A 24,165-nucleotide genomic window follows, 5' to 3' on the forward strand; every position below is an offset into this window, starting at 1 on the left:
ATCAAGGTCCCTTGGGTGAGAACCAAAGGATAGCTGTGGAGGGAAGCGAGCCCCATGCAAGAGTTTAATTTGTATTGTCTACGCACAAGGTAGAGACAGAGGAATGGGAGTTGATGTGCTCAATGGGACTGCTCTTGAAAACAGTCTAAAAACGGCAACTAGAACAGACTGCTGCAGCCAAAGTGCTGACAGGCACATTAAACTCACATACAACTGGGGTTTAAGAGAGCTGTGCTTGTTGCCAATTCACTTCTGAGCCCAATTCCGGGTGCTCATGTAAAGCCATAAATGACATGGGATTCAAGGATGGCCGGCCCAAGACGTTTTGGCACCTGAGGTGAACCACAAAATAGTGCCCCCTCCCTCCCAGGGAAGAAGGGGTGAATAAAGATCAACATCAGAAACAATGAGATAATGAAGATCTCATTCAGGATCTGCTGCCCCTCTGGGGCGTGCCACCTGAGGCAGTCACCTCACCTTGCCTCATGGGTGGGCCAGCCTTGTACCCAAGTATCTGAAGGGATGCCTCTTTCCATACTGACCTGCCCTTTAGTGTCTGATGATGATCCCACTTGAGGAAAACTTGGGGGACAATGGTAGATGGCAGGCTTTGGACAATGGTGGATGGATAGGCTTTCCCTACAGGGACCCCGTATCTTTAGAATGACCACTTTGAAGTAAGCTGAGCCCTGACACTGTTGACCTTTTGGCAGCAGCTGAAGACTTTACCCAAGCTTCTTGTTTTGTTCTGTTTTTATCCCCTACTTAATATTTTTTTTAAAAAAAAAAAAAATCTGCATTAGTATCCTACCTTTCTTCTTCAAGGAACACATGGTTCCTCATGACAACCCTGTAAGGTAGGTTAGGTTGAGAGGCATTGACTGGCCCAATTTCACCCAGTGAGCTGAGTTCTAAGCACTACACCAGACTGTTTATTGATGTTGTGTGTATGTGTTTAACTATGGTATTTTATGATATGGTATTTATATTTTATGAAGTTTTATGTCATGCATGTCCACCCTGGGTGGGACCAGATGGTAAAGGGTGGATTGTAAATGAGATGGATAAATAAATAAATGTCCTCGTTGTTAAATATGTATTTTTGGATCTGCATTCTTTTAACCAACAAAGAAAAGATGGCCACTGATTTTTGTTTGCATGTGGTTTTCCCTCCACCACCACTAGCGAATCTAAAGACAAGCAGTGCTTTACTCAGCATAGCCATCTGTGTCAAGCTAATAGGGCCATCAGTTTCACTAGGGCATATTTGGTTCAAGAAATTGTCTGATAGCAAACTGAGAAGTGACTAATTAGAACATATCTTTTTCAGGCCCCGGTAATTGAACATTACATCTAATGGCTTGTGCCTTTTCATGATCCATTATAAAGATTCCATATGGATACTCTTGTTCACCTTGATGTTTCACTCACCATGGTTTTCCTCGAGATTTTTGTACCCTGTCAAAACCTTTCTGGTTTCAAAGAGTGTGCCTGCTGGGTGCTATTTTTAGACACTTTAGAAGTGCTATGATTTGAAAATGTGAATTTCTCTGTATCCACAAGATACCATTCTACAGCCCAAAATCTTTACCATTTTCCCGCCTGAAAACGAGGTACTTGTGGAGTAGTTGTAGAATATTGAGCCATCTGTAGAGCTGGTTCAGCGGGGTGTCATTTATCTGTGCTAGTCATCAAACATGGGGCACCTCCACCTTCTTTATGACCTTATAGTTTTGCATGACCTGCTGAAATAATTGTACAGATTTCTCCTACAAAAACGTGGAAACATTTGCAGCAAAAAAGATTTGCCCTGCTGCCCCACACCCTCCTCAGAGTGCTGAGATGGATGGACCCAGTTACAAGGTAGCTTCCTGTGTTTCTTGACAAAGACTAGTGTTTACAACCCCACTGGGTATTTAGAAAATTCCCAGTTGCTTTAGAAAATGTACCTGTGCAAATCTCTCCTTGAGCATAATCAGAGGCATTGACAGAGCAGCAGGATTCCCAAATGCAGCAGCAAAATGCCTACATTTTGAAGTAAGGCTGCAATCCTATATACCATGAGTGGGGAACCTTTGGCTCTCCAGATGTTGCTGAACTACAACTCCCATCATCAATGATTTATGGTCCAAGTTTTTTATGGCTGATGGGAGATGTTTTTCAGCAGTATCTGGCGGTCCAAAGATTTTCGACAGCTGCTGTTATATTTCTTCCACGTAATAGCAGCTTTAGTGGCGGTGGTGGTGAAGAAATGAGAAAGAGCCTTCTGAGCTACAATCCTAAACCCACGACTCTAGCAGACTCAGGTTGCATCCTCATCACCCACTTAAAGCACTCCCATACCACTTTTAACAGACACAAAGGTAAAGGGAGCCCTGACCATTAGGTCCAGTCGCGGACGACTCTGGGGTTGTGGTCTCATCTCGCTCTATAGGCCAGGGAGCCAGTGTTTGTCCACAGACAGCTTCCAGGTCATGTGGTCAGCACAACTAAGCCGCTTCTAGCGAACCAGAGCAGTGCACAGAAATGCCATTTACCTTCCCGCAGCAGGAGCGGTACCTATTTATCTACTTGCACTCTGACATGCTTTCGAACTGCTAGGTTGGCAGGAGCTGGGACCGAGCAACAGGAGCTCACCCCGCTGCGGGGATTCAAACCAATGACCTTCTGATTGGCAAGCCCTAGGCTCTGTGGTTTTAACCCACAGCACCACCCGTGTCCCTTTAATAGACATACCTTCCCCCAATGAACCCTGGGAATTGTAGTTTACGGGCGCTTGGAATTCCAAACTGAGGGGGATAGGATGTCTCCTGACATCTCTCAACTACAATTCCCAGGGTTTCTTTGGAGGGAAAGCCACGTGTTGCTTTAAATGTGCGTCCATGGTTAGGGCTGCGCCGTTAAGGCTGCAAGGCACCCAGAGGAAGGAAGCCCCAGTGAGATCAGCGGGGCTTGCCTCCCAGCAAGGCGTGCGCAAAACCGCCGATCTGCGCGAAAACAAACAACCCAAACACCCCGTTAAACAGCAGCCGCAACCGAACTCCGAGTCTGCGTTCCACTCGCGGCTCGCACTTTCGAGACCGCCCCTCGCCGCAGTAGCCTCTTTGCCGACCGCCCCTAAACCCGCAGTTCCGCCGAGCCCCTGCCCCGCCCTCCATCTCTTTTTTTAAAACAGACGCCGGCGAGCGCAGCGCCCCCTGCCGGCCCCCTGTCGAAGCCGCAGGGGCGGCGCTGGTCCCTGTGTGACCCAGAGCCGCGCCGGCCTTCGCCGGGGCCCCGGATGCAAGAGGCCGGGCGGAGCGGGGCACGTCATTGTTCCCCGACGCGGGCAAAGCAGGAGCAGGAGGGGAGGGAGGCGGAGCGGCCGGGCTGAGGCGAAAGGGGAGCCGGCAGCGCCGTCCCAGGTAACTGAAGCGGGAAAGGCTGAGGGGGGACCGCGGGAGCGTGAGGGGGGAAAGCGGGAGAGGGTGGGCGAGGGGCCGGGTGGGCTGCGCTGGGGAGCCGCGCCGGGCTAGGCCGCCTCCCCGGGCCGGGGCTGCTTGGCGCGGCCCGTTCCCGCCCCCCTGCTGCTGCTTCTGCTGCTGCGGGAGCGCCCCCTCCTCGCCTCCTCAGCCGCCGCCTCCTCCGCCCGTCGCTTTTTCTCCCGGCGCTTCCCTTCCCGCCTCCCCACTAGGCCCATGCGTGTCCTGGCCCCGCCCCGCCCACTGCCATTTGCCTCCCCTCTTTCTCTTTCTCTCACGACCCCCCCCCCCCGCTCCTCAGCCATCTCTGCCCCGGGGTGACCTCAGACCCCCCCCACCCCCGCCTCGCGCCCCCCCCCAGCAGCCCCCGTTCCTCTTGCAAACTCCGCCCCCGCGCTCACACAGTGCTAGTGGGGGCTGGGGGGGGGTGGAGGCATTATGGGGCCCGAGGTTTGGGGCGTTGGAGATATGCGGGGGATGGGCTCTGTGATATGTGCGTGGGCTTGTTTTCTGTGGCTGGGGGAGAATTGGGGGGAGCTTCCCCCCACCCTTCAGCCCCACTTTGCTGCTTATATGGTTTGGCGGGGGGGGTGAGAGGGAAAGGAAGGGAAGGCAGTTGGGTGGTTTGGAGGGAATGAGGTGTGTATATGTACCTGTGTTTTATGTCTGTATACTACTGTGTGTATTTCTGGTGTCGTATACACACACGTCCGCATAAAGTTGGTTTTCTTTCAGTGTGTGTCTGTATACTGGCAAGTGTGTGTGTGCATATATATACGTTCCTATGCACATTTTATATATAGTTGGGGGTGCAAAGTGTGCGTTTCACACCACTGGTGTTATGTACATACAGAGAGATGTATGTACATTTGGCTTTTAGGGTACAGTATTAGTGTGTGCATGTGTGTGTGTATTGCATATATGTATATAGTCATTTTGCTTTGGCAGAGAAGTATGGGTATTATACATCCAATTCTTTGTGTGTGTGCACTTCTCTCTGTGCGTATGGTTGTCAGAAGGCTTTTGAATAGTTTGCCCCACTCTTCCATTCTCTGTTTCAGCATGGTTTCGTGTGTGCATCGTAGCTGTCTAACACAGGGGTCAGCAAACTTTTTCAGCAGGGGCCGGTCCACTATCCCTCAGGCCTTGTGGGGGGCCGGACTATATGGGGGGGAATGAACAAATTCCTATGCCCCACAAATAACCCAGTGATGCATTTTAAAAAGAAGCACACATTCTACCCATGTAAAAACACGCCGATTACCGGACCGTCCGCGGGCTGAATTTAGATGGTGATTGGGCCAGATCCAGCCCCCGGGCCTTAGTTTGCCTACCCATGGTCTAACTCCATCTCTAGGAAGGTCTTGAGCTTTAGTGTGGAGCAGGGGCCTTGCTTCCTCTGACCTCAGATGGGGGGGGGGCAGTTACAGAATTCCCTCTTTTCTTGGTCCCATATATACAGTGGTACCTCGGGTGTCTCTTTTCCTCACCTTGGCTGTCCAAATGGGGTAAAGGGGGGGCAGTCCCCACACAACAGACCATTAGCCCCAGATTGTCAGCTTTCTTATAGAAAAAAGAAGTGCAGCCCTTCCAGCAGTTTGAGAGCTTCATCAGCTTCTGTGACAGGTCAGCTCCATCAGGCCTCCCTCTCCCCTCAGCTGTCATCTGGGGACATAAGGCACCTCCTGGCCCAGACTTGTGCCAGCTGGTCATTACACAAAACAACTCTTTAGAAATTGGTGCCTGAGTTTTTATTTTATTTTCCTCTGCCTGCCTGTTCCTTTCTCCTTGTGTATCATGTGGGTTGTTGTGGGGTTTGTTTGTTTTTTAAAAATGAGAGTTGGTAGGGACTGTCTTGTTTTGATTGTATGCAAATCACTCTGAGGGCCTTTTTGGTTGAAGAGCAAGGATACAAGTGCTCCAAATAATAAATAAAATATTTGTAGAACCAGAGATATTCTCATTTGTGAGAAACTTGCCTGCTTCCACCTTTCAATTATGTATATATGTTTATTCCTCTCCCTTGGAAAAATTCCTGTGGGTGCCCATATCTTATTTCCCTCTGATTTGGAAGATTGTCTTCACTTTGCCATTTCCTTCTGGTGCCCCTGCTCATGCCCCTCCCCCTTGCTGCTGAAGGGGTGGGTGGGTTTGAAAGTCTCCTGCCATTCTCTATATAGTATTACTTCCTTGGCTTGGTTGCCATGGACACTACTTCTCAAATGAGTGATTCCTGTACTTTCCCTTCTTCTCATTCTTCCCCCTGTGTCTGGAAATCGGGCTTTGATGTGGTGGGGATGGGAATTAACAGAGACCCGGGTCCTTTTGCATCTTTTAGGTCCATAGCTTACGTGTCCACCTTTTGAGTCCAGTTCATCCTTTTGCCACATCTGATTAGACATGTTGCAGCAGCTGTTGCTGGGTTTGAACAAGGGCGGCAAATCTTGTTTCCCGCATGGACATTTTCTGTATGCACGCTGGCTGTGTGACATGTTGACATCAGGGCCGCGTTGCTCTGTATTTGGCATGAATGATATTATAGCAGCAGCACAATAGATTCCTGTGTAGCACAGCTGGGAGGGAAAGTATCAATATGCCTCTTCGGTTCCTTACAAAATCCACCTTCCCCAGGGAGGAATGTATCAAATGCTTCTACCTTCAGTAATATTAATTTCCTGGGATAGGGGAGATAGACATTTTACAGATATTCTACCTTCTGTGTGTACTGACTACCACGCCCCCTACTCAAAGCCCGTTTTATAGCCTCAATAGCTGGAAACATACTACTTTAGGCTCTCCTGGCATAAACAATGCTTTGTAAGTATAAAATTGCAAACACAAATGTATCTTGAAGGCACCTTTAAAACACACAGAGCTGCCTCTTTGCAAGTAAATTGCTTCTTTCGGAATGGAATATGTTAGAAGAACCAGTTAACTTTGTTGCAAAAGACCATAGTGAAATTAAATTGAAAGATTTAGGCACAAGGTCGACAATTGTGGGGGAAAGGAAACAAGAACCTGGGGAGAATAAATAATTGAGAACAGAAATGGCGGCCAGTGGGCGGGAGACGGGGCTTGTGCAGAGAGGGTCTGAATCCAAAAAAGTAAAACAAAATGGAACTACTGGGGGTAATTGCTGGGACTTTACATTCTTAATGGTCGGTGTTCTTAAAATAATTACAGCTTTTTAATGAGAGACCTGATGTTTCCAATTAAGGTATTTGATTTTATTGTAAGGTGTGCCCTTTTAAATGTGGTGTACAACATTTCTTCAAACAGACTGAAAATTGGGCAGTTACCTGTTGCTAAATGTTACTGAAGTTTATAGCTGAGCCATCTATCCATCCACCTGCTATGCTATTATAAAATATAATTTCCCATTATTATTATTAATATTATTATTAATAATAATTGTGTACTGCCCTTCCTCTGTAAATATCAGGGCGGTTTGCAACATAAAATACAAGATAAAAAACATAAAATGCACAATAAAAACAAAAACAAATAACCCCCTCCTCCAGTCTGTATCTGCCTTAAATTATCAGGAAATAAATTCTAAACACTTGGTGCATTGCAATATATTGAACTTGTTAAACAGCATAAATGTTGGCCCCTGCAATTTTCTCAGATTGGTCAGTTTTGTTACAGGAATGGGGACCCTGTGCCCTCCAGAAGTGCTGGACTACACGTCCCATAATCCCTGACCATTACCCATTGACTGAGGCTGATGGGAATTGGCATCCAACAACATCAAAAGGGTTCCAGGTTTCCTACCCCTGTAGTATTAATTGTTTTGTTCAATGTTTATAGCAGGGTCAGCAAACTTTTTCAGCAGGGGGCCGGTCTACTGTCCCTCAGACCTTGTGGGGGCCGGACTATATTTTTTGCGGGGGGGGGGGGATGAATGAATTCCTATGCCCCACAAATAACCCAGAGATGCGTTTTAAATAAAAGCACACATTTTACTCATGTAAAAACACGCTGATTCCCGGACCATCCGTGGGCCAGATTTAGAAGGTGATTGGGCTGGAAACAGCCCCCGGGTCTTAGTTTGCCTAACCATGGTTTATAGCAACTGTGCAAGGTCAATTCACATTTTCATGTGGTGCTTTTAATTCAGGCAGTCTTTGACTTGCAGATTGCTTCAGAATACCAGTGGTTAGAATCTTGCATTTTCACAAACCACTCAGTCTCCCATCTGAAACACCATTCACACACACTGACAATTTTCTTACACGGATATAACCGCAATATGGAACTGAGGCGCAGTTTGGAGATCTGGAAGGCAAACTCCTATGCCTAGGTCAGGATGACCAGTGACCCTGGGTTTGTGTGTGTGTTTGTTGTGTACTTTGTGTTACAGTGGTACCTCAGGTTACATACGCTTCAGGTTACATATGCTTCAGGTTACAGACTCCACTAACCCAGAAATAGTGCTTCAGGTTAAGAACTTTGCTTCAGGATGAGAACAGAAATCGTACTCTGGTGGCGCAGCGGCAGCAGGAGGCCCCATTAGCTAAATTGGTGCTTCAGGTTAAAAACAGTTTCAGGTTAAGAACGGACCTCTGGAACGAATTAAGTACTTAACCTGAGGTACCACTGTATATGTATTTTCTCTGCTGCTATTGTTGTTGTTGTTTAGTCGTGTCTGACTCTTCATGACGCCATGGACCAGAGCACTCCAGGCACTTCTGTCTTCCACTGCCTCCCGCAGTTTAGTTAAACTCATGCTGGTAGCTTCAAGAACACTATCCAACCATCTTGTCCTCTGTCGTCCCCTTCTCCTTGTGCCCTCCATCTTTCCCAACATCAGGGTCTTTTCCAGGGAGTCTTCTCTTCTCATGAGGTGGCCAAAGTATTGGAGTCTCAGCTTCAGGATCTGTCCTTCCAGTGAGCACTCAGGGCTGATTTCCTTAAGAATGGATAGGTTTGATCTTATTGCAGTCCATGGGACTCTCAAGAGTCTCCTCCAGCACCATAATTCAAAAGCATCAATTCTTCGGCGATCAGCCTTCTTTATGGTCCAGCTCTCACTTGCATACATCACTACTGGGAAAACCATAGCTTTAACTATACGGACCTTTGTTGGCAAGGTGATGTCTCTGCTTTTTAAGATGGTGTCTAGGTTTGTCATAGTGCATGCCATTTGTCTTACTTGCTTTGAGTCATCAGGAGCTAACTGCTATGCAACCATCTTCCTGTTCTTTGTATTGTATTCTACGTTGGGTAGATTGACCTACAGAAGCTGAGAGTCCTGCTATGAAGCAGGTGATTAGACTAGTCCCTGGGCATTATCTGAAGGCACATGATGCAGGATCTTTGCTGAAGTTAAGCAGGTCTGGTCAGTGCCTTGACCGGTGACTACCTGGGTCAGTGTTGTATAGGCTGAGATTGGGGAGACACAGCATGTGTCATAAGCTGCCTGCCCACTTCTTGGTTTGTTTGCTGCTCCCAGGGAGCAGTGAACTGGAAGCACTGCAGTATGGCTTGTTAAGTCAGATCAGAGACCTCTCCCATGAAAGCTGATCTTAGGCCTGTTGTCTTGGGAGCAAGTCTCACTGAATTTAGTAAGGCCTACTTCCCAGTAAGTATGCCCACGTAAAGTAACTCACCATCCAGTCACGTAGGATTGTGTAAGACTTGCAGGTCCAACCCGATTGAAATCAGTGGAAGTAACACAACACTAGTCGCTGATTGGGTGCCATTTAGGCACACGCCACGTTCTGTGGCTTATTAGGAGTCATAAATATTTTCTCTTAATGTGTTGTTGGCAACAGTATTGAGAGCCATGCCATTTTAACAAGAAGGTGCTTGTGTAAATAGTGAATCACAGCGACTGTGCTGTAGAATTACTTTTCACTCTTTACTTTTGTGACAATTTCCTCTTTGCCTTTTTTCATTATTGTTACATTTCCCAAGTGGTGGTGAAGCATCCTTGTTTCCTAGAGGAGAAAATATGACAAACCTCTTTTTTCCTCCTCTTCCCCCCTGCCCCACCCCGCTGCTTAATGGAACGTACTCTTTGTCTGGATTTGCATCTGTGTTTGTTGTCGGATAATCTTATCTGAGCAGTTGACAGTTTTGGAGTTGTCTATTATTACTAGGTTTGCTCTAGGCACCTCCGGAATGATGCACTTGGACTGTAGTTTACTATCTTCCAAATGAATTTTGGCTGCTGTGTTCATTCTCTTCTAGAAACAATTCTCTCAGATGACTTGCAAGTGAACTCCTGCTCAGTAATTGTGCTATTGACTTATTTGTACATCGAGGGCTCCTTGACCTTCTGTCCCTTCCTCCCCGTGCCCCTTCAGATTGTACCTTTTCCTAGTTAATAGGGGGAAGAGAATTGCGCTTCCAATGTGCTCTTCTTTCATTGCTATTCCCATTAAGAACGAACAGACACATGCAGGAAATGAGTAAATACTTAAGCATGTTTAGTGTTGGCGCGGAGATGTGCTTCTCAGTATGTTTCTGCTACATTATTGGGCAATTTTGGTAACCTGAGACCTGTAATTCCAAAAGGAATCCAGATTTAATAGGGAGCTCTGAGAAGGTGTTGTTTAACAGAGCAATGAAAGCTGTTAGATTTACTTTATGTAACCTCATATGTGTGAAACACTTCCAGTAACCTTCAGTTCTCAGTTACTGTCAAGCCAATCTTTGGGCTTTGTGTTGATCTAGACACCCAGAGAGATTAGATTTGCTTAAGATCTCTCTGGTTTCAAAATACAGTAGGGAGTTAGTATAGTACATGCTACTGTTAGCTCTCTCCAGCAGTTCCTTTCACTAACATGGGCTCTTCCTGCCTGATGGATCCTCCCTCTCTCTGCTTCCCTCCCAAACTCAAAAGGATATGCACTGGTGGGACATTACTGTCTGCATTACTATAATATTTTCTTTGGTCCAGCCTTGCATGTGCCATTCTCTTAGCACACGAAGAAATTGCACATGCCAGCAGTTGAATTGCAAGCCTAACTAGCACATGCTGCAATTGGTTTCCTCTGCCTGGAGTAGTGTAGCACTACTACTCTATATTTTAGCCTTTTACAGCCAAAAGACAGTGTCACAATCAGAGCTGCTATAGCACTATTGCAGCTGTGTGTACACTCCCCACTTTTCAGCCTTCAAGACAGAAAATATCGTATGGATGGCAGCAGCTCTAGTGCAGCATTTATGTATTTATTTAAATGAGGCTATGCAATGCTAGGGTAGCTGTGTGACCATACCCTCTTTTGACGTTAACGCCAGAAGGAATTGGGAGAGCCATAAATTTGGCATCTCCTGCAATGCAGCACCGTCTTTCCAAGTTGGGAACTGGGATAATGCAGGCTGCAGCACGTTGCCATGGTCAGGCTCAATTGGTAGGCTGATATGAGACATAACTAATTCTGAGACTAATATTAACACAGAGAGCCCTGTGAACATCAGCATCATCAAGTAGATGGATGGTGCTGTTTGGCCCACCATCCACCATGAGCCAGGGTTGGCCAAGGATGTTGCAACTAAGCTAGTTCTTCCTCCTCCCTTTACCCACCTATATCTAGAGATTGAAGCAGCCATTTAGGGAACTGGAATACTTATATTGCCCTGGGGGGGGGGAGCATTAATCCAAAGAAACTGCCATGCCACACAATGTCATTTGCAATGGCTTCTTAAGTACTTATTTGTATGCAACTTGTTTATAAAAAATAACATCGGTATTTAACGTGTTATGAAAACAGGCATGGCAAAAAGAGGGGCTTGTGGTTCTTAAATACTTGATTAGGGTCAATCCAGTCTGGCAAGGTGGGATTTTTTTTCTTTTCCAATGTGCTGCTGATATTCACACATGCCTTAGGCCATACTGAATCTTGCAACCTGTCACTGCTAGGGCTTTCAGAGGGCAAAGTCTGCCCTACATGGAAGCCTTAGTGTTCTCTGAAACAATGCACAGGTGCTGAAGCACCTTGTCACTTTATGCAGGACACCTACTGAGTTGCAAGCAGCTTCCTTGAAAAACCAAGTGAGCCATCATTTCTGACCTTGCAGTAGTGTTAGAAACTCAAATATGTAAGCTAGGTGCCAAATTGCACCTTAAACCTAGGTTGTGGTCATCACAAGGGATTTGTCTATTTGCCAGAGAGGTTGGGGGAGCTGGAGAAGAACCTCTTGGGGCAGCCTGACCGGCCCAGTGTGGCAACTCCAAGACACCGAACGACTGTCTCAAGAGAAATTATGTGGGTGGATGCTACTTGGAAACATTGTGCTATGGCCAAAGGACCGGTCCATTTCTTTTGTTTGAGGAGTTCACGTTTCCTTGATCGAGTTTCCGTCATGTATAAAAAGAACTGTGTGTTGTCTACTTAGAAAGTGAATCAAGATTTCTACTCCTTTTGCCGTGCATCCACGATATGTTTCTCTCTCTCGGTTTTACAGAGATGAACAATGACCATAGTTGACAAGACGTCTGAGTCCTCAAAGCCTTCGGCTTCTGAGAAACAGCCTTTCAGCTCCGTGGCCCCAGCTTCTGGAGAAATGGACTCGGGCTCTGCAGGATGGGGTGCTGTGTCTTCTTCTTTAGAAGCTCCAAAACACAAAATATCTTTGGGGCCAGTGCCAGGAGCTGCAGTGTACTCTAATTCATCAGTACCTGATAAATCCAAGCCCTCGGCTCAGAAGGATCTGTGTAAGTAAAGCTGCTCTATTAACAAAGAGAGAGAAAAGAAAACACACAGCGAAGCCTCTTACGATTTTATTTTGTTTATGAAATTCATATGCTCACCCATCAAGAAACATTCCTTGGTCTGATTACAAACAAGAGAAATATACAATGCACAATAATTAAAACCAACACTAAGCAGTAAAACATAGCAACCAGAACACTTGGATTTGCAAGCTTCTTCTGTTGTCAGAAGCAGTATGCAGAAGAAGTATGTACCTGAATACCAGTTGCTGGAAACTGCAGGACGGGGAAATGGCTATTGCACTCAGGCTTCCCAGAAGAGGCATCTGGTTGGCCATTGTGAGAACAGGGTGTTGGACTAGATGGGCCACTGGCATGTTTTAGCAGTCTCTTCTTACTTCTTAAGCCTGTTGTGCAACCCGTGCAACCTTAATTTTTGAAAATTTGTTCCACCTGTGGCAAGAGCCAAAGGAGAAAGCCATATTCTCCTATTGCAGTAGTTATGCCACAGTTACCTTGGTAACTATAAACAAGGCACAGTCAGCAGTTGGGATGAACCATTAAGCACATTAAAAATGGTGTTGATTAAGAAGATGATTAAGAAGATTTTTATGCATCGTAATATCAATATTCGTTTTTTAAAAAAACCTGAAACTGGCAAGCATAATATTGAGAGGCATTCTTTCCTGAGTAGGAAAGAAGAGGGTGCCTCTTCTAAGAAGCTGCCTGCTTAGATACACATGCACATTCTATATAATCAGAGAAAATGCTACTTTTCTTTTGTGGTGCTGGTGTGAGGTAGTGGTCAGAGTGTTGGACTAGGAGACCGGAGTTCAAATCCCCATTTAGCTGTAAAGCTCTCTGGGTAACCTTGGATCAGTCAGTCACTCTCGGCCTAGCCTGCCTCACAGAGTTGTCAGGGTAAAATGGGAAGGAAGAGAACCATGTTCACCACCTTGAGCTCCTTGGAGGAAAGGTGGAATAGAAATGTGAAAAAAAGAGAAAAACCTGTGATACGCATACCCAGTATATCAAGAGAACAAAATACAAAATACACTATTAATCACCTAAGATTTTTTCAGTAGTTAGCATTTTTAACACTAAAAAGATACAGCGTTCAGATCAGGAAGGTAATTAAAATGGGTTTTTATTTATCTTCACCATTGTAAATTACTTATTTAAAAGTGGTTCCACACATACCCTGGGCCACCTTTTAGCTGGAGCTTCCCAAACATCATTATCCTTTGTTCTGAATTTTAAAATTCTATCTTTGAGTAATCATTCTTCCAAAACCCTAAATCGCTTCAGTATATTTAAAATGTGTCTTTGGTCTTCAGCCGCTGTTGGTGACGGCATTACTGCCCCGCAGAAGGTCCTCTTTCCAGCAGAGAAGATATGCTTGAAATGGCAAAAAACACACAGAGTTGGAGCCGGTCTCCAAAACCTTGGTAACACATGCTTCCTCAACTCTGCACTGCAGTGTCTGACCTACACTCCACCTCTTGCCAACTACATGCTTTCCCATGAACACTCCAAAACCTGTGAGTATATTTTAACGTTTGTCACACTTTCTCTAAAAATGTGGACAATATTCTATGATTCTAAATATGGCAGGCTTCTTAAGAACATGGTCTGTTCTTAAGCAGTGTAAGGCAGTTCCTATGGAACCCAAGTTAGTCGTGCCTTTTAAGTGCAGTAGATCTACTCTTGAGTATACACCCCTGTGTTTTTACTATCCTGAGCTGTGAGTGCTGCTCAAATTATAGGTATGAATGAAGGCAGGTGGGTGAGAACCAGCCCATTTTTGTTAGGCCTCACACATAGCCTATAGAATTGCTTTGCTTACTAAAGCTGCTCAGAATTTGTTAGATGTTGAGAGTGGTGTCTATTTCTTGTTTTGGAGATAATTGCATATAATATGCGTCCTTTTAAAAATTCATCCCTTTCCCCCTTGAATGTAAATAATTTGGCCCCTTGAAGCAATTGCAATGACTTATCCTTGAAGCAACGTTTTGTTGGACTGACTGCTTTTTGTGAGCTGCAAAAAGGTTTGTCCAATTGTTTGTTTTATAATACAGGATGGGTATTTCTCCCCTGCCCCACTTTCTTTTCAGGTCACGAACAAGGATTTTGCATGATGTGCACCATGCAAGGTCACATCACCCAGGCGCTTTCAAACTCCGGCAATGTCATCAAGCCTATGCCTGTCATAAATGATCTTAGACGTAAGCGTTTATCTTCTTTGACATCTAGTATGCTTTAAACTACATAGTGTCTGCATGACATGTAAACCACAAAGCCCACCACAGCGTAAAGCCATAGATTGTAGCCTACCAACTTTCCTAGTTTTGCCGTCTTAGGCAGGCAACAAAAACAGGAGGGATGTTGTGCCCCTGGTGGGTTTGAGTTCAGTTTGGTAAGTTGCAGGTTGTGTAAGCCTGACTTTTATATCAGGGTGGGGGACTGTCAGCCCACAGACCAAATTTGGCCCACCAGGCCGTTTTCCAAAACCATGCCCACACCTGATGTCAGATGTGATGTCAGATGTGGGCTGGTAGAGACGTGGCTGGATTGGCAGCCCCACACAGCCATTGCCTGGGGAAAGCAGGATTGAACTCTGTGCATTAGATGACGTCAGATGGGTGGTTCTACCCACCTGTTAAAGTTGACCTGCTGAGTGTGGGGAGGTAAAGATCTGGTCTGCTGGGCCAAAATGTCTTGCCACCTCTGTTTTATGTGATATATTCAATGTAACTTCTTTCTTTGCATATTAGGAATAGCAAAGCATTTCCGTTTTGGCAATCAGGAAGATGCACACGAATTTCTACGGTACACCGTTGATGCTATGCAGAAAGCATGTCTGAATGGTAGCAACAAGTAAGTTGTAGTTGGAGCAATACACCCCCGGAACTATTATTGTGTTTGTGAAATCTCTTTTGGCCTAAATTATCTACTTCTGTGATTTGTTTTTAGATTGGACAGACATACCCAAGCTACCACATTCATTCATCAAATATTTGGAGGATACCTAAGATCTAGAGGTAGGTTCCTAAAAGACCAAGATCTTAGCGTATTGTTGACATTCTGACTTGTTTGAGTGCTGTTGAACTCTGGCTTCGATCACTGTATATTATTCTAAACTTCTTTTTTCCCGTTTCAGTAAAATGTATGAACTGCAAAGGAGTTTCAGATACTTTTGATCCATACCTAGATATTACGTTGGAGATAAAGGTATGCTCATTTGCAAAAAGAAAAAGCTTTGTTTAAATCTCCAACAGCCATGCAGTTTGGTTGGGTTAGGAATGTGCTTTTCTACTCCAAAATATAAGAAAGCTGTCAATGGGGTTAGTTCCATTCCATTTCAGTAACGCTGGCGGGGGGAGGGGGTGTGGACGTTTTACAGCCCAGCGGCCACATTCTTTCAGGTACAGCTTTCTGGGAGCCACATGCAAGTGATGGGTTGGGATGAGAGGCAAAAAGTGGATCAGGCATTATGTGACACTTACCTTTGCACGACAAATTATGTTGTAGCAGTAGTCAGCAGTCTGCCCACATAGCTCTTCATCCTCCAGGCAAGCAAGAAGCACTGGATTGTAGCCGGTGCTAGTCCTACTCAGAGTAGACCCATTAAAAGCAATGGGTGTAGCCAGGATTTTTGTTAGGGGGGCAGAACCTCAGATTTGTATTGATTTAGGAGGAAGTTGCCCCTCCCCCTTGGCTATGCCCATGGACACAGCTAACAGATGGCTTAATTTCCACGGGTCTACTCTAAGTAGAGCTTAATTGGATACAACCCATTATCACAGCTCAAGAGCACATTCCAAAAGCACGTGAGAGTCCTGTTGGCCAGACTTAAATACTTGAAGGGCCACATTTGGCCCCAGGCCTGAGAGTATCCATCAATCCCCACAATGAAGGCTTGAGCTATTCTACAGCAAGCCTGTGCTGCAAAAACTGTCTTCATCATTGCATGCATGAAAAGTAAATGTTTTCCTGTAACACGAGACCTACTTGATTAGACCAAAAGGGCCAAGTAGTTTAGCATCCTACTTCCCACAATGACCAACCAGATTGTTCCAGGAAATCCACAAGCATGGCATGAATGCAAGAAAGCAACCTCTTGTTGCCTCCCCTGCCAGCAACTGGCAATCAGGGGCATCACCTCCCTCTCAACATGGAGGGTTCCATATAGCTGTTGTAATTAACAGACATTGACAGGTCTTTCCTCTGCGTATGTTAGTGGCCATCAGCTTACTTTGTGGCCGTGAGTTCCAGCATTCTCTCCATTTCCAGTGTTCTAGGGTGAGCTTTGCTTACGAAGCAAAAATGAAACCATGCACACACAAGATGGAGCTGTTTTGGGAAAACCCCAAGGTTTGGAGGAATCCAAAAGTCTTGAAGGGGGGAGGAACTCAGAAAGAGCTCAGTGAGGACTGAGCATGCTTATTGGCTGTGGAATGCTGACTGACTGCTGCGGAAGGGGAAACAGAAAACTGGGAGAATGAACAGGAGCACTCTGCAGTTTTGTTGCAGGTTTGAAGAAGTATTTTCTTCAATAAGTACTTCAAGAAGTATTTAGGTGGCATGCCCCCTGCAAAAATGGTTTTATGCCGTCGTTTAAAACCATGGAAATGATTTTACAATGTTTGTAGTTTGGGGGATGATAGATAGAGATGACTTTGGAATGCCTAATTCACTGATTTGGTAGTTGGAAGATTCTGCCATGAACTAGAGTTAGCTGGGAATAGTTTTATTTTTATTTGCGACACTCACTTCAGTTCTCCTCTTCCTCTTTCTCTAGTCAGCGCAAAGTGTTAACAAAGCTCTGGAGCAGTTTGTCAAGCCAGAACAGCTGGATGGTGAAAATGCCTATAAATGTAGCAAGTAAGAAGAAATAAATTTAACGTGTCTCTCTAATAAAATACCAATTTGTCATATGAATCTTACATGGTTTAAAAAAGAGTTTGGCTTTCATTTAATGTGCAACTTGCAAGGCAAAATGGCATTTGCTAAATTATTTATCACGGATATTTAGTGATATGTGGTGTAGCAAGCTTTATTTTGACACTTATCTGCGTATGAAAAGCAATCCAAATTCTCTGAGGACAACTGGAAGTTGTATTTTCTCCTCCCCACTCTCAGAAGCAAATGAATGGGGCATTTAGAAGAGCAGCTAAAAGTTACTGTTTCTGGCAGCCCTGAAACCATGGGAGGAGAAAATATCTTAAACTGTTTTTCATAACACTTTTAAAAATGTTTCCAGAATTTATGTCTTTGCTGCCCTGGGCTCCTTTGGGGAGGTAAAGGTAAAGGTACCCCTGCCCGTACGGGCCAGTCTTGACAGACTCTGGGGTTGTGCGCCCATCTCACTTAAGAGGCCAGGGGCCAGCGCTGTCCGGAGACACTTCCGGGTCACGTGGCCAGCGTGACATCGCTGCTCTGGCGAGCCAGAGTCGCACACGGAAACGCCGTTTACCTTCCCGCTGGTAAGCGGTCCCTATTTATCTACTTGCACCCGGAGGTGCTTTCGAGCTGCTAGGTTGGCAGGCGCTGGGACCGAGCAGCGGGAGCGCACCCCGCCGCAGGGATTCGAACCGCCGACCTTTCGATTGGCAAGTCCTAGGCACTGAGGCTTTAACCCACAGCACCACCTGCGTCCCTTTGGGGAGGTAAGGGTGGGATATAAGTTGAATGAATGAAAAATAAGAGCAGCGCTGGCTCCAGGTTTTCAGAAGCCCGTGGGTCTTCTTGATGTTGTTTGGAGGCATTGCTGGTCGTCTGCATCACGGTTGGTTGCAAGACAGGGCTAATGAATAAGCAAACAGTGGCACCTTTCCTTCTCGCCACTGTTGACTGTTGTTTCCTTGCTTGTCCCCCCTGGCCCACAGCAGGTGACAAGCAGCTGGCAGTGAAGAGGAGGACAGGAGCCCGGGGGCTTTCGTCAGTGGGGCCCTGCTGTGGTATGGGCCCCCTGTCAAGTGTCCAGCCACGCTGACCTTTGACATTGGCCTGGATCAAAGGGCATGCAGGAGGCGGGAAATGGCAGGGGCATTTTATTTTCTCTTTGCCCCAAAGAGCAACCTTCTTGAATCTGCTGTTGTGAATGGACATAATTTATTTATGAAAATCTGAGCCTGCATATACTAGTTCAAATAGGGCAGGCAATTGTTTGAACTTCAGGAAATGGGATAACACCAAATGAAAATAGCCTCGAAAGCTGAACTGGATGTCCTCTGCTTATGTTTTAGGTGTAAAAAAATGGTTCCTGCATCAAAGAGGTTTACAATACATCGGGCTTCAAATGTACTCACCTTGTCCTTGAAACGGTTCGCAAATTTCAGTGGTGGCAAAATTACAAAGGTAACACAGCGCTACGACTGGATTGGATTTTATAGACCCAGATATAAATATTGACGCATGTTAAAATGCATTCTGCAGCCTGGAAGCAAATATTGTGAAGGACGATATAAAAATGGTTTTATATTCTACTAATTATGATATAGTACAGGAACAGCAGAGTATAGGTTTAAAAGCAGCACAGAACGTACATATAGGTGTACATCTTTTCATCCAAATTTTTAGAAACAAAAGTTGCCTTCAGCAAAGATAGTGGACACCTGTTGTATCCTGACAGGAATATTCCCCCACAGATCAGAGGGGGCCACATTAGAAGCCCAGCTCCAACCTGCTACAGATCAGGCTTCTGATACCTTGGGAGCTTGAAAGAGAAACTGTTCTGCAGAATACAGTGAACTACTAGGTATAAAAGGGATAAGGCAGTTTCCCAAGTAACTTGGTCCTGAGCTGTATAGGGCTTTTTATGTTCATACCAAAACCTTGTTCTGCTGAATTGAGAAAAATGCAAGTGTTTTCCCCCCTTTCATTTCTGTTTAGGAGGTGAAATACCCTGAGTATTTGGATATTCGGCCATATATGTCCCAGCCAAATGGAGAGCCAATTATTTATGCATTGTATGCAGTTTTGGTACATACTGGTTTCAGCTGTCATGCAGGACATTACTACTGCTATATAAAGGTAAATATTACTTATAAGAGTCACGATACAAGAGGAAAAAGGAATGGGGAGGGAAGAGGAATCAACTGTCCGCTACTGGTTACGTAAAACTATGTAATGTGGAATTGTCATTGCAGGAGAGAATTCTGGGAGGGGAGGCACCAACTAGCAGTGGAGGGAACCTTGCAGTCACCTCCTCCCTCAGATTCAGCCTAGTGGATTGGCTGCTGGTGGAAACAGTTCTGGGAATGGAGGAACTAAACAGCAGCTGATCCCAGTCCGGCTGATGGAGGGGGCTCCACTCTGTTGCCTCTCCCTTTAATGCAGCCAGTTTTTTAAAAATAAAAATTTTCCATTTAAGAATTTCTTTTCCTTTTCCTTGCACTGAAGTCTTTGTTCAGTGTGTTTGCAGGCAGGCACTTTTTGTGGTATATCCTCCTTTGGCCCCTTCCCGTAAAAAGGTTGTTCTTTATCCCTCTTTTTTTTTGTCCTTTTGAAAGAGGCCCATTGTTGTTGCTTTCTAGATGGGGCTTCTCTTCTGCACTACTGAGTCTTAGCACTACCCAAAAACCTCCCATTAATTTCACAGCACCATAGAGTTGTAAAGGAGCAAAAGTCCAGCTAGTCCAACCCCCTGACCAAAAGACAAAGACAAGCCTACCTATGCAATCTGGATCACAGTTTGCTGCAAAGGAAAGAAAGTGCTTGTGGAGCCGAGAGCTCCAGAGGACTCCCAGCAAGTAAGTGTGGAGGGACAATGTGTTGGCGATGGACTGTGAAGCCTTGGGTTCAAATCTCCACTCAGCTGTGAGACACTTGCTGATTGGCCCTGGGCAATTTCCTCTTTCTTTCTTTCTTTCTTTCTTTCTTTCTTTCTTTCTTTCTTTGTTTTTGTTTCTCTCTCTCTCTCTCCCTCTCTCCCTCTCTCTCAGCCTCCCCATCTGAAATCCTGGAGAGCTACTGCCAGTCCGTGTAGACAGTACCAAGGTAGATAGATCAAGGCTTGGTATACAGCAGCTTCCTATTTTCCTATGTACCTGCCTCATAGACTTGTTGAAAGGATAAAACGTGATACCCACATGTATACCTTTCCCAATTCATTTTCAGAAGAATAAAATCAGGGGTAGCCTTACCATTAGGTAGACCCATGTCAGACCACATAAGCCAGAATTAAGGAGATGACAGTGAGGAGTTAGAGGGCAGAGTTGTATCCCCTAAGCTAGTCTGCTGTCCTCAGGTTACTATCCCATTGCTAGTAAGATTCAATTGCCACTGTGCTCAGCTTTGGTATTGGGGGGCAAGTTTCATCCTTTGCTTCAGCAGCAAAATATCTTAGGTGTAACACAAAGGTAACGCATGCTAAGCTAGGTAGGGGAGGCAGATAAAAGGAAGAACATGTTCTCTTCCTACAGAGACATCTCAGTAGTCTTCCTGCAGCCCTCAGCTGCTGCAGAATACTTTCATGTTGTAATTTTAGTTGTTTGCATCTGTTTTAGCTGGGGTGTTAGGAGGTCATTGCACCAGGACAGAGTGCCAGGGATGGTTTCAGCAACTAAAAAATATGTTGTGTTCCATGTCATAAGCAAGGCCACTAGCAAAAGCAAAGGGCTGTTTTTCAGTGTAGTGGTTTTCACGCTATGTTTCAGGGAACTCTAGGGTTCTTTGGAAGTTTATTAGGAGACAACTAGGACATACTTCCTTGAAAGACAGTTTGTCCACCACTATTTATTTTCTCTTGCAATGTCCAACCACAAGTGTGTGCGGGGGGGGGGGGTATCCTTTCTGTTCATGCAAGACGACTGTGAAGCTCAGTAGGCCTGTGACTTAGAATTCCACATGATCTCTGAAGCAGCTCCCGGAAACATTTGTGATGCAGCTCTGTGAATCTGCCACCCTGAAAGAAGAGAGGGGTGGAAATAATTGGTGTGGGTTTTCTGGATATATATTTGTATTTACTAAAAGTTTTCATGCAAACGTAACAAGACATTACAAACAGAGAGAAGACAACAGAATTTCAATAGAGTCAAGATACTAATACAAGAGTGCTGATTAATCTATAATGTTGAGGTCATCATACAAGCCAAGGGCAAGTTGTTCACTAAACAGTTAAGCATGTTTTTGAGGTGGTGTCAAGTTGTTTTCTTTAGTAGGTATTCAGGTTTTCTGGAAATTTTTTGAGTTGGGAAATTTTCCTGTGCAAATTACTGGCCAGTTTGAATCAGAAAATGTTCTGATTCCCTAGAATGTGACTTAATTTATCATGCTTATTTTACTTTTACTTGATAAGAGGAAATTTAAATCGCTTTGACTGCGATGCTTGCCTAGTATTTATTTGCATTTATTTTCCTTGTATTTATTTACAGTTGGCATGTGTTCATTATTAACATTGAACTTATGAAACAGATTTTATTTTTGGTGGAAAAATGAAGCATTGGGGGGGGGGGAATTCAACCCTGCATCTCTGTGATGCCAGAAGGTTGTGATTTGTGTTGCTCCCTAGCATCACTACCATCTTGTGTGTTTTTTCGGTGGGTTGTATCCACCTAAAAAATTGTGTGTATATGTTTGTTTGTGTGTGGAAGGGATGGGACTTCCCCAGCCTCCCTTCCTCCAATCCCTCTGGAAAATATTTAGGGATGGTGTGCAAGGAGGTAGATGGAGAGGAGAAGTTTTGCAGAAGTTGTTTTGTGTGCAGTGATTTAGGTGTATACAGCTCAGTGTAGGCAAGGGTCAAATGGGCTAGAAGATGCTGCAGGCAGGCTGGAGCCCAGTACTGGATCTCTCCAAGAAAGGTTGAGGGCAGGCTGTCCCTTAGAGACCTAACAGCACTGGGAAGGTCAGGGTTTTGGATCCCTGCCTTACTGGGCTGGGCTGGTAACAAACTTAGCAACAGGGGTGAAAGGCATCTGGGTGAAAAGCAGACATTCAAAGTAGACTGGTAATGACTTTAGACACATGTTGTCTGTCCTGATAACAAACACAGCTTATGTGTATTCAGATCGCTTTGACCATCATGCTTTAGAATACATTTCTGTCTGCGCTGTTGGGGGTCAGTCTCATCCTAGAACTTCAGAAGCATCCTGCTGTGGCAGTACAAAGAGAACAAGGGGCCTAGGTTTTTTTGCACTCAACACCTGACTCTGGCATGCCAGCAAATCAAACCAAACAGCTGCTCACGTGGCATTCTTGTCTCCTCGCTTGCCTGCCTGTTGCTGCCATCCCTGTCTCCAACTGGGAAACCCCCGCTGCCAGACACCTGAGACATGAAGGGAAAGCTGCACAACCTCTTCTGTCTCGGGCAGTCACCTGCTGGAGGTGGTAGGGGCAGCAGCAGCAGCAGTTGCAAGACTCTGCATTCAGTTTGCCATGTACAGTTGGTGTGCAGACATGGAGTTCACAGGGCAGTGAACATTCTTCTGTATCGGGTGGCAGAAGGGGGGTTTGGAGGTACTGGTAGATCTCTGTGTGTTTGATAGTAGGTCAGCAAGGGTCTCTTGACTATCAGCAGCAGGCTTCCCCAGCCTAGTGCCGTACAGTTTGTTTTAAACTACCACGCCCATCAGCCCCAACAAGAATGGCCACTGGTCAGGCGTGATTTAAGTTGTAGTCCAACAACATCTAGAGGACATCAGGTTGGAGAAGCCTGCCCAGTTAACAAAAGCAGGTAGAAATGCACATTTTAAAAAGTTTGTTTTTAAGCTATTCTATAAAATATAAATTGTTTGCCGCTTTAGTTTTGTGTTGGGATTCCTGATTCATAGTAACTCAAGTGTAGATCCTGGCTTCTTTAATTCATTGTTTGGCTCATGGAGTACACAGTGATTCGGATAGTTGGCTGTAGCTTCAGCACCACCGTTTTACATCTGGTTCTACCACTGCAACCCCCAGCCTCTATTTCGCACCTGGCTCCAATTTGTGGACCTTGAGATTCTAGTGAAACAAGAATACTAAACAAGGTCGCTAAACCTTGAAGTCTGGCCACCACTGCTCTATAATTGATTTTCAGCCTGAGCTGTAGCATAAGGAAATTTGACTGTTGCTGAAGCAATACAAGGTTAAGGACTAATTGTAATTGAATGGTGGCTAGGTGAAAAGGGCCCTGCTCATTGTAACTGTGTATATAATCCTATTGCTTTCTCTCTGAGCAGGAAAGAGAAGCAGCTGTCTGTTGCTTGGATACACAGGAAAATCCTTGTGTTGTGTTCCTCTTAGCTCGTTCCTTGCCTTGAAGCTGGTTGTCATCTCTTATTGTTTTTCTGCAGTAGTCTTGCCTCTGCCCAGATTCCAAAGCCTCCTCACAAATTTCAGCTTCACTTGGTTTTCATGTTCCTGGTTCAGTTGAAGGTCAGATTCTACGGAGTGAGGGACCACCTTTCCCAACATGTGCTTCTGTGCGCCAGACCCTACTCCCTTGTATTTTCATTGCATATCAGCCACGTGGAGCTGGGCCTTAATTGTCATGGCCACAGGGCTGTGGAATCTGTCCTTGATGCGGGTTTAGAACTGTTCTTCTGGAAAGCGTATAAAATCCATTTATTCTGGAGTTCATTTGGTCGACTTGGTGGTAGCCATTTCTAATTTGACAGTTGTTGACTGCTAGATTGCTGTTTTTCTGTGAGCCTCCTCACAGTGTGAAAAACTGATTCCTTAAGCCAGGAATGAGGAACCTGTGGCCTTTCAGATGGTGCTGGACTTCTAGCCATTGATCCCATTGATCCCAGCCAGCATGGCTGGTGGTCAGGAAAAATGGGATTGAACAGCTTCTGAAGGACAACCAGTGATGAACTGCTCATATGCAAGGCTTGCTTTCACACGCCAGAGGAGATTAAATGGAAGATCCTACGTTTAATATTAAACCACAGTTGCCTGTTATGACCAGACATGGAGAACTCCCATGGTTCATAAACCATGGTTTGATCCTGGCTTGTTTGAACTAAGTAGACTTCAAACAAGAATGCCCTAAATTTGAGCTTGACAAATAGCTGTGGTTAGTCAATCAGAAATGGATGCCTCTGATCTCTTCCTCCT

At 45.2% G+C, this 24,165-nt stretch overlaps 1 protein-coding gene across 1 annotated transcript in view; it reads left to right on the forward strand.

Annotated features, from left to right (window-relative positions):
* The first annotated feature begins 3,229 nt into the window (after positions 1-3,229).
* The window catches only part of USP42 (ubiquitin specific peptidase 42), a 37,422-nt gene continuing 16,486 nt past the window's right edge, over positions 3,230-24,165 (forward strand). Inside the window, exons 1-10 of the mRNA XM_079953673.1 lie at positions 3,230-3,404; positions 11,877-12,126; positions 13,461-13,664; positions 14,238-14,348; positions 14,898-15,000; positions 15,097-15,164; positions 15,284-15,354; positions 16,925-17,007; positions 18,372-18,483; positions 19,018-19,158. Coding sequence (XP_079809799.1) covers positions 11,886-12,126; positions 13,461-13,664; positions 14,238-14,348; positions 14,898-15,000; positions 15,097-15,164; positions 15,284-15,354; positions 16,925-17,007; positions 18,372-18,483; positions 19,018-19,158 — 1,134 coding nt within the window. The 5' untranslated portion in view covers positions 3,230-3,404; positions 11,877-11,885. The remainder of the gene's footprint in view (positions 3,405-11,876; positions 12,127-13,460; positions 13,665-14,237; positions 14,349-14,897; positions 15,001-15,096; positions 15,165-15,283; positions 15,355-16,924; positions 17,008-18,371; positions 18,484-19,017; positions 19,159-24,165) is intronic.

The sequence above is a fragment of the Podarcis cretensis genome (assembly GCF_951804945.1).
Source record: "Podarcis cretensis genome assembly, chromosome: 14".
NCBI lineage: Eukaryota > Metazoa > Chordata > Lepidosauria > Squamata > Lacertidae > Podarcis > Podarcis cretensis.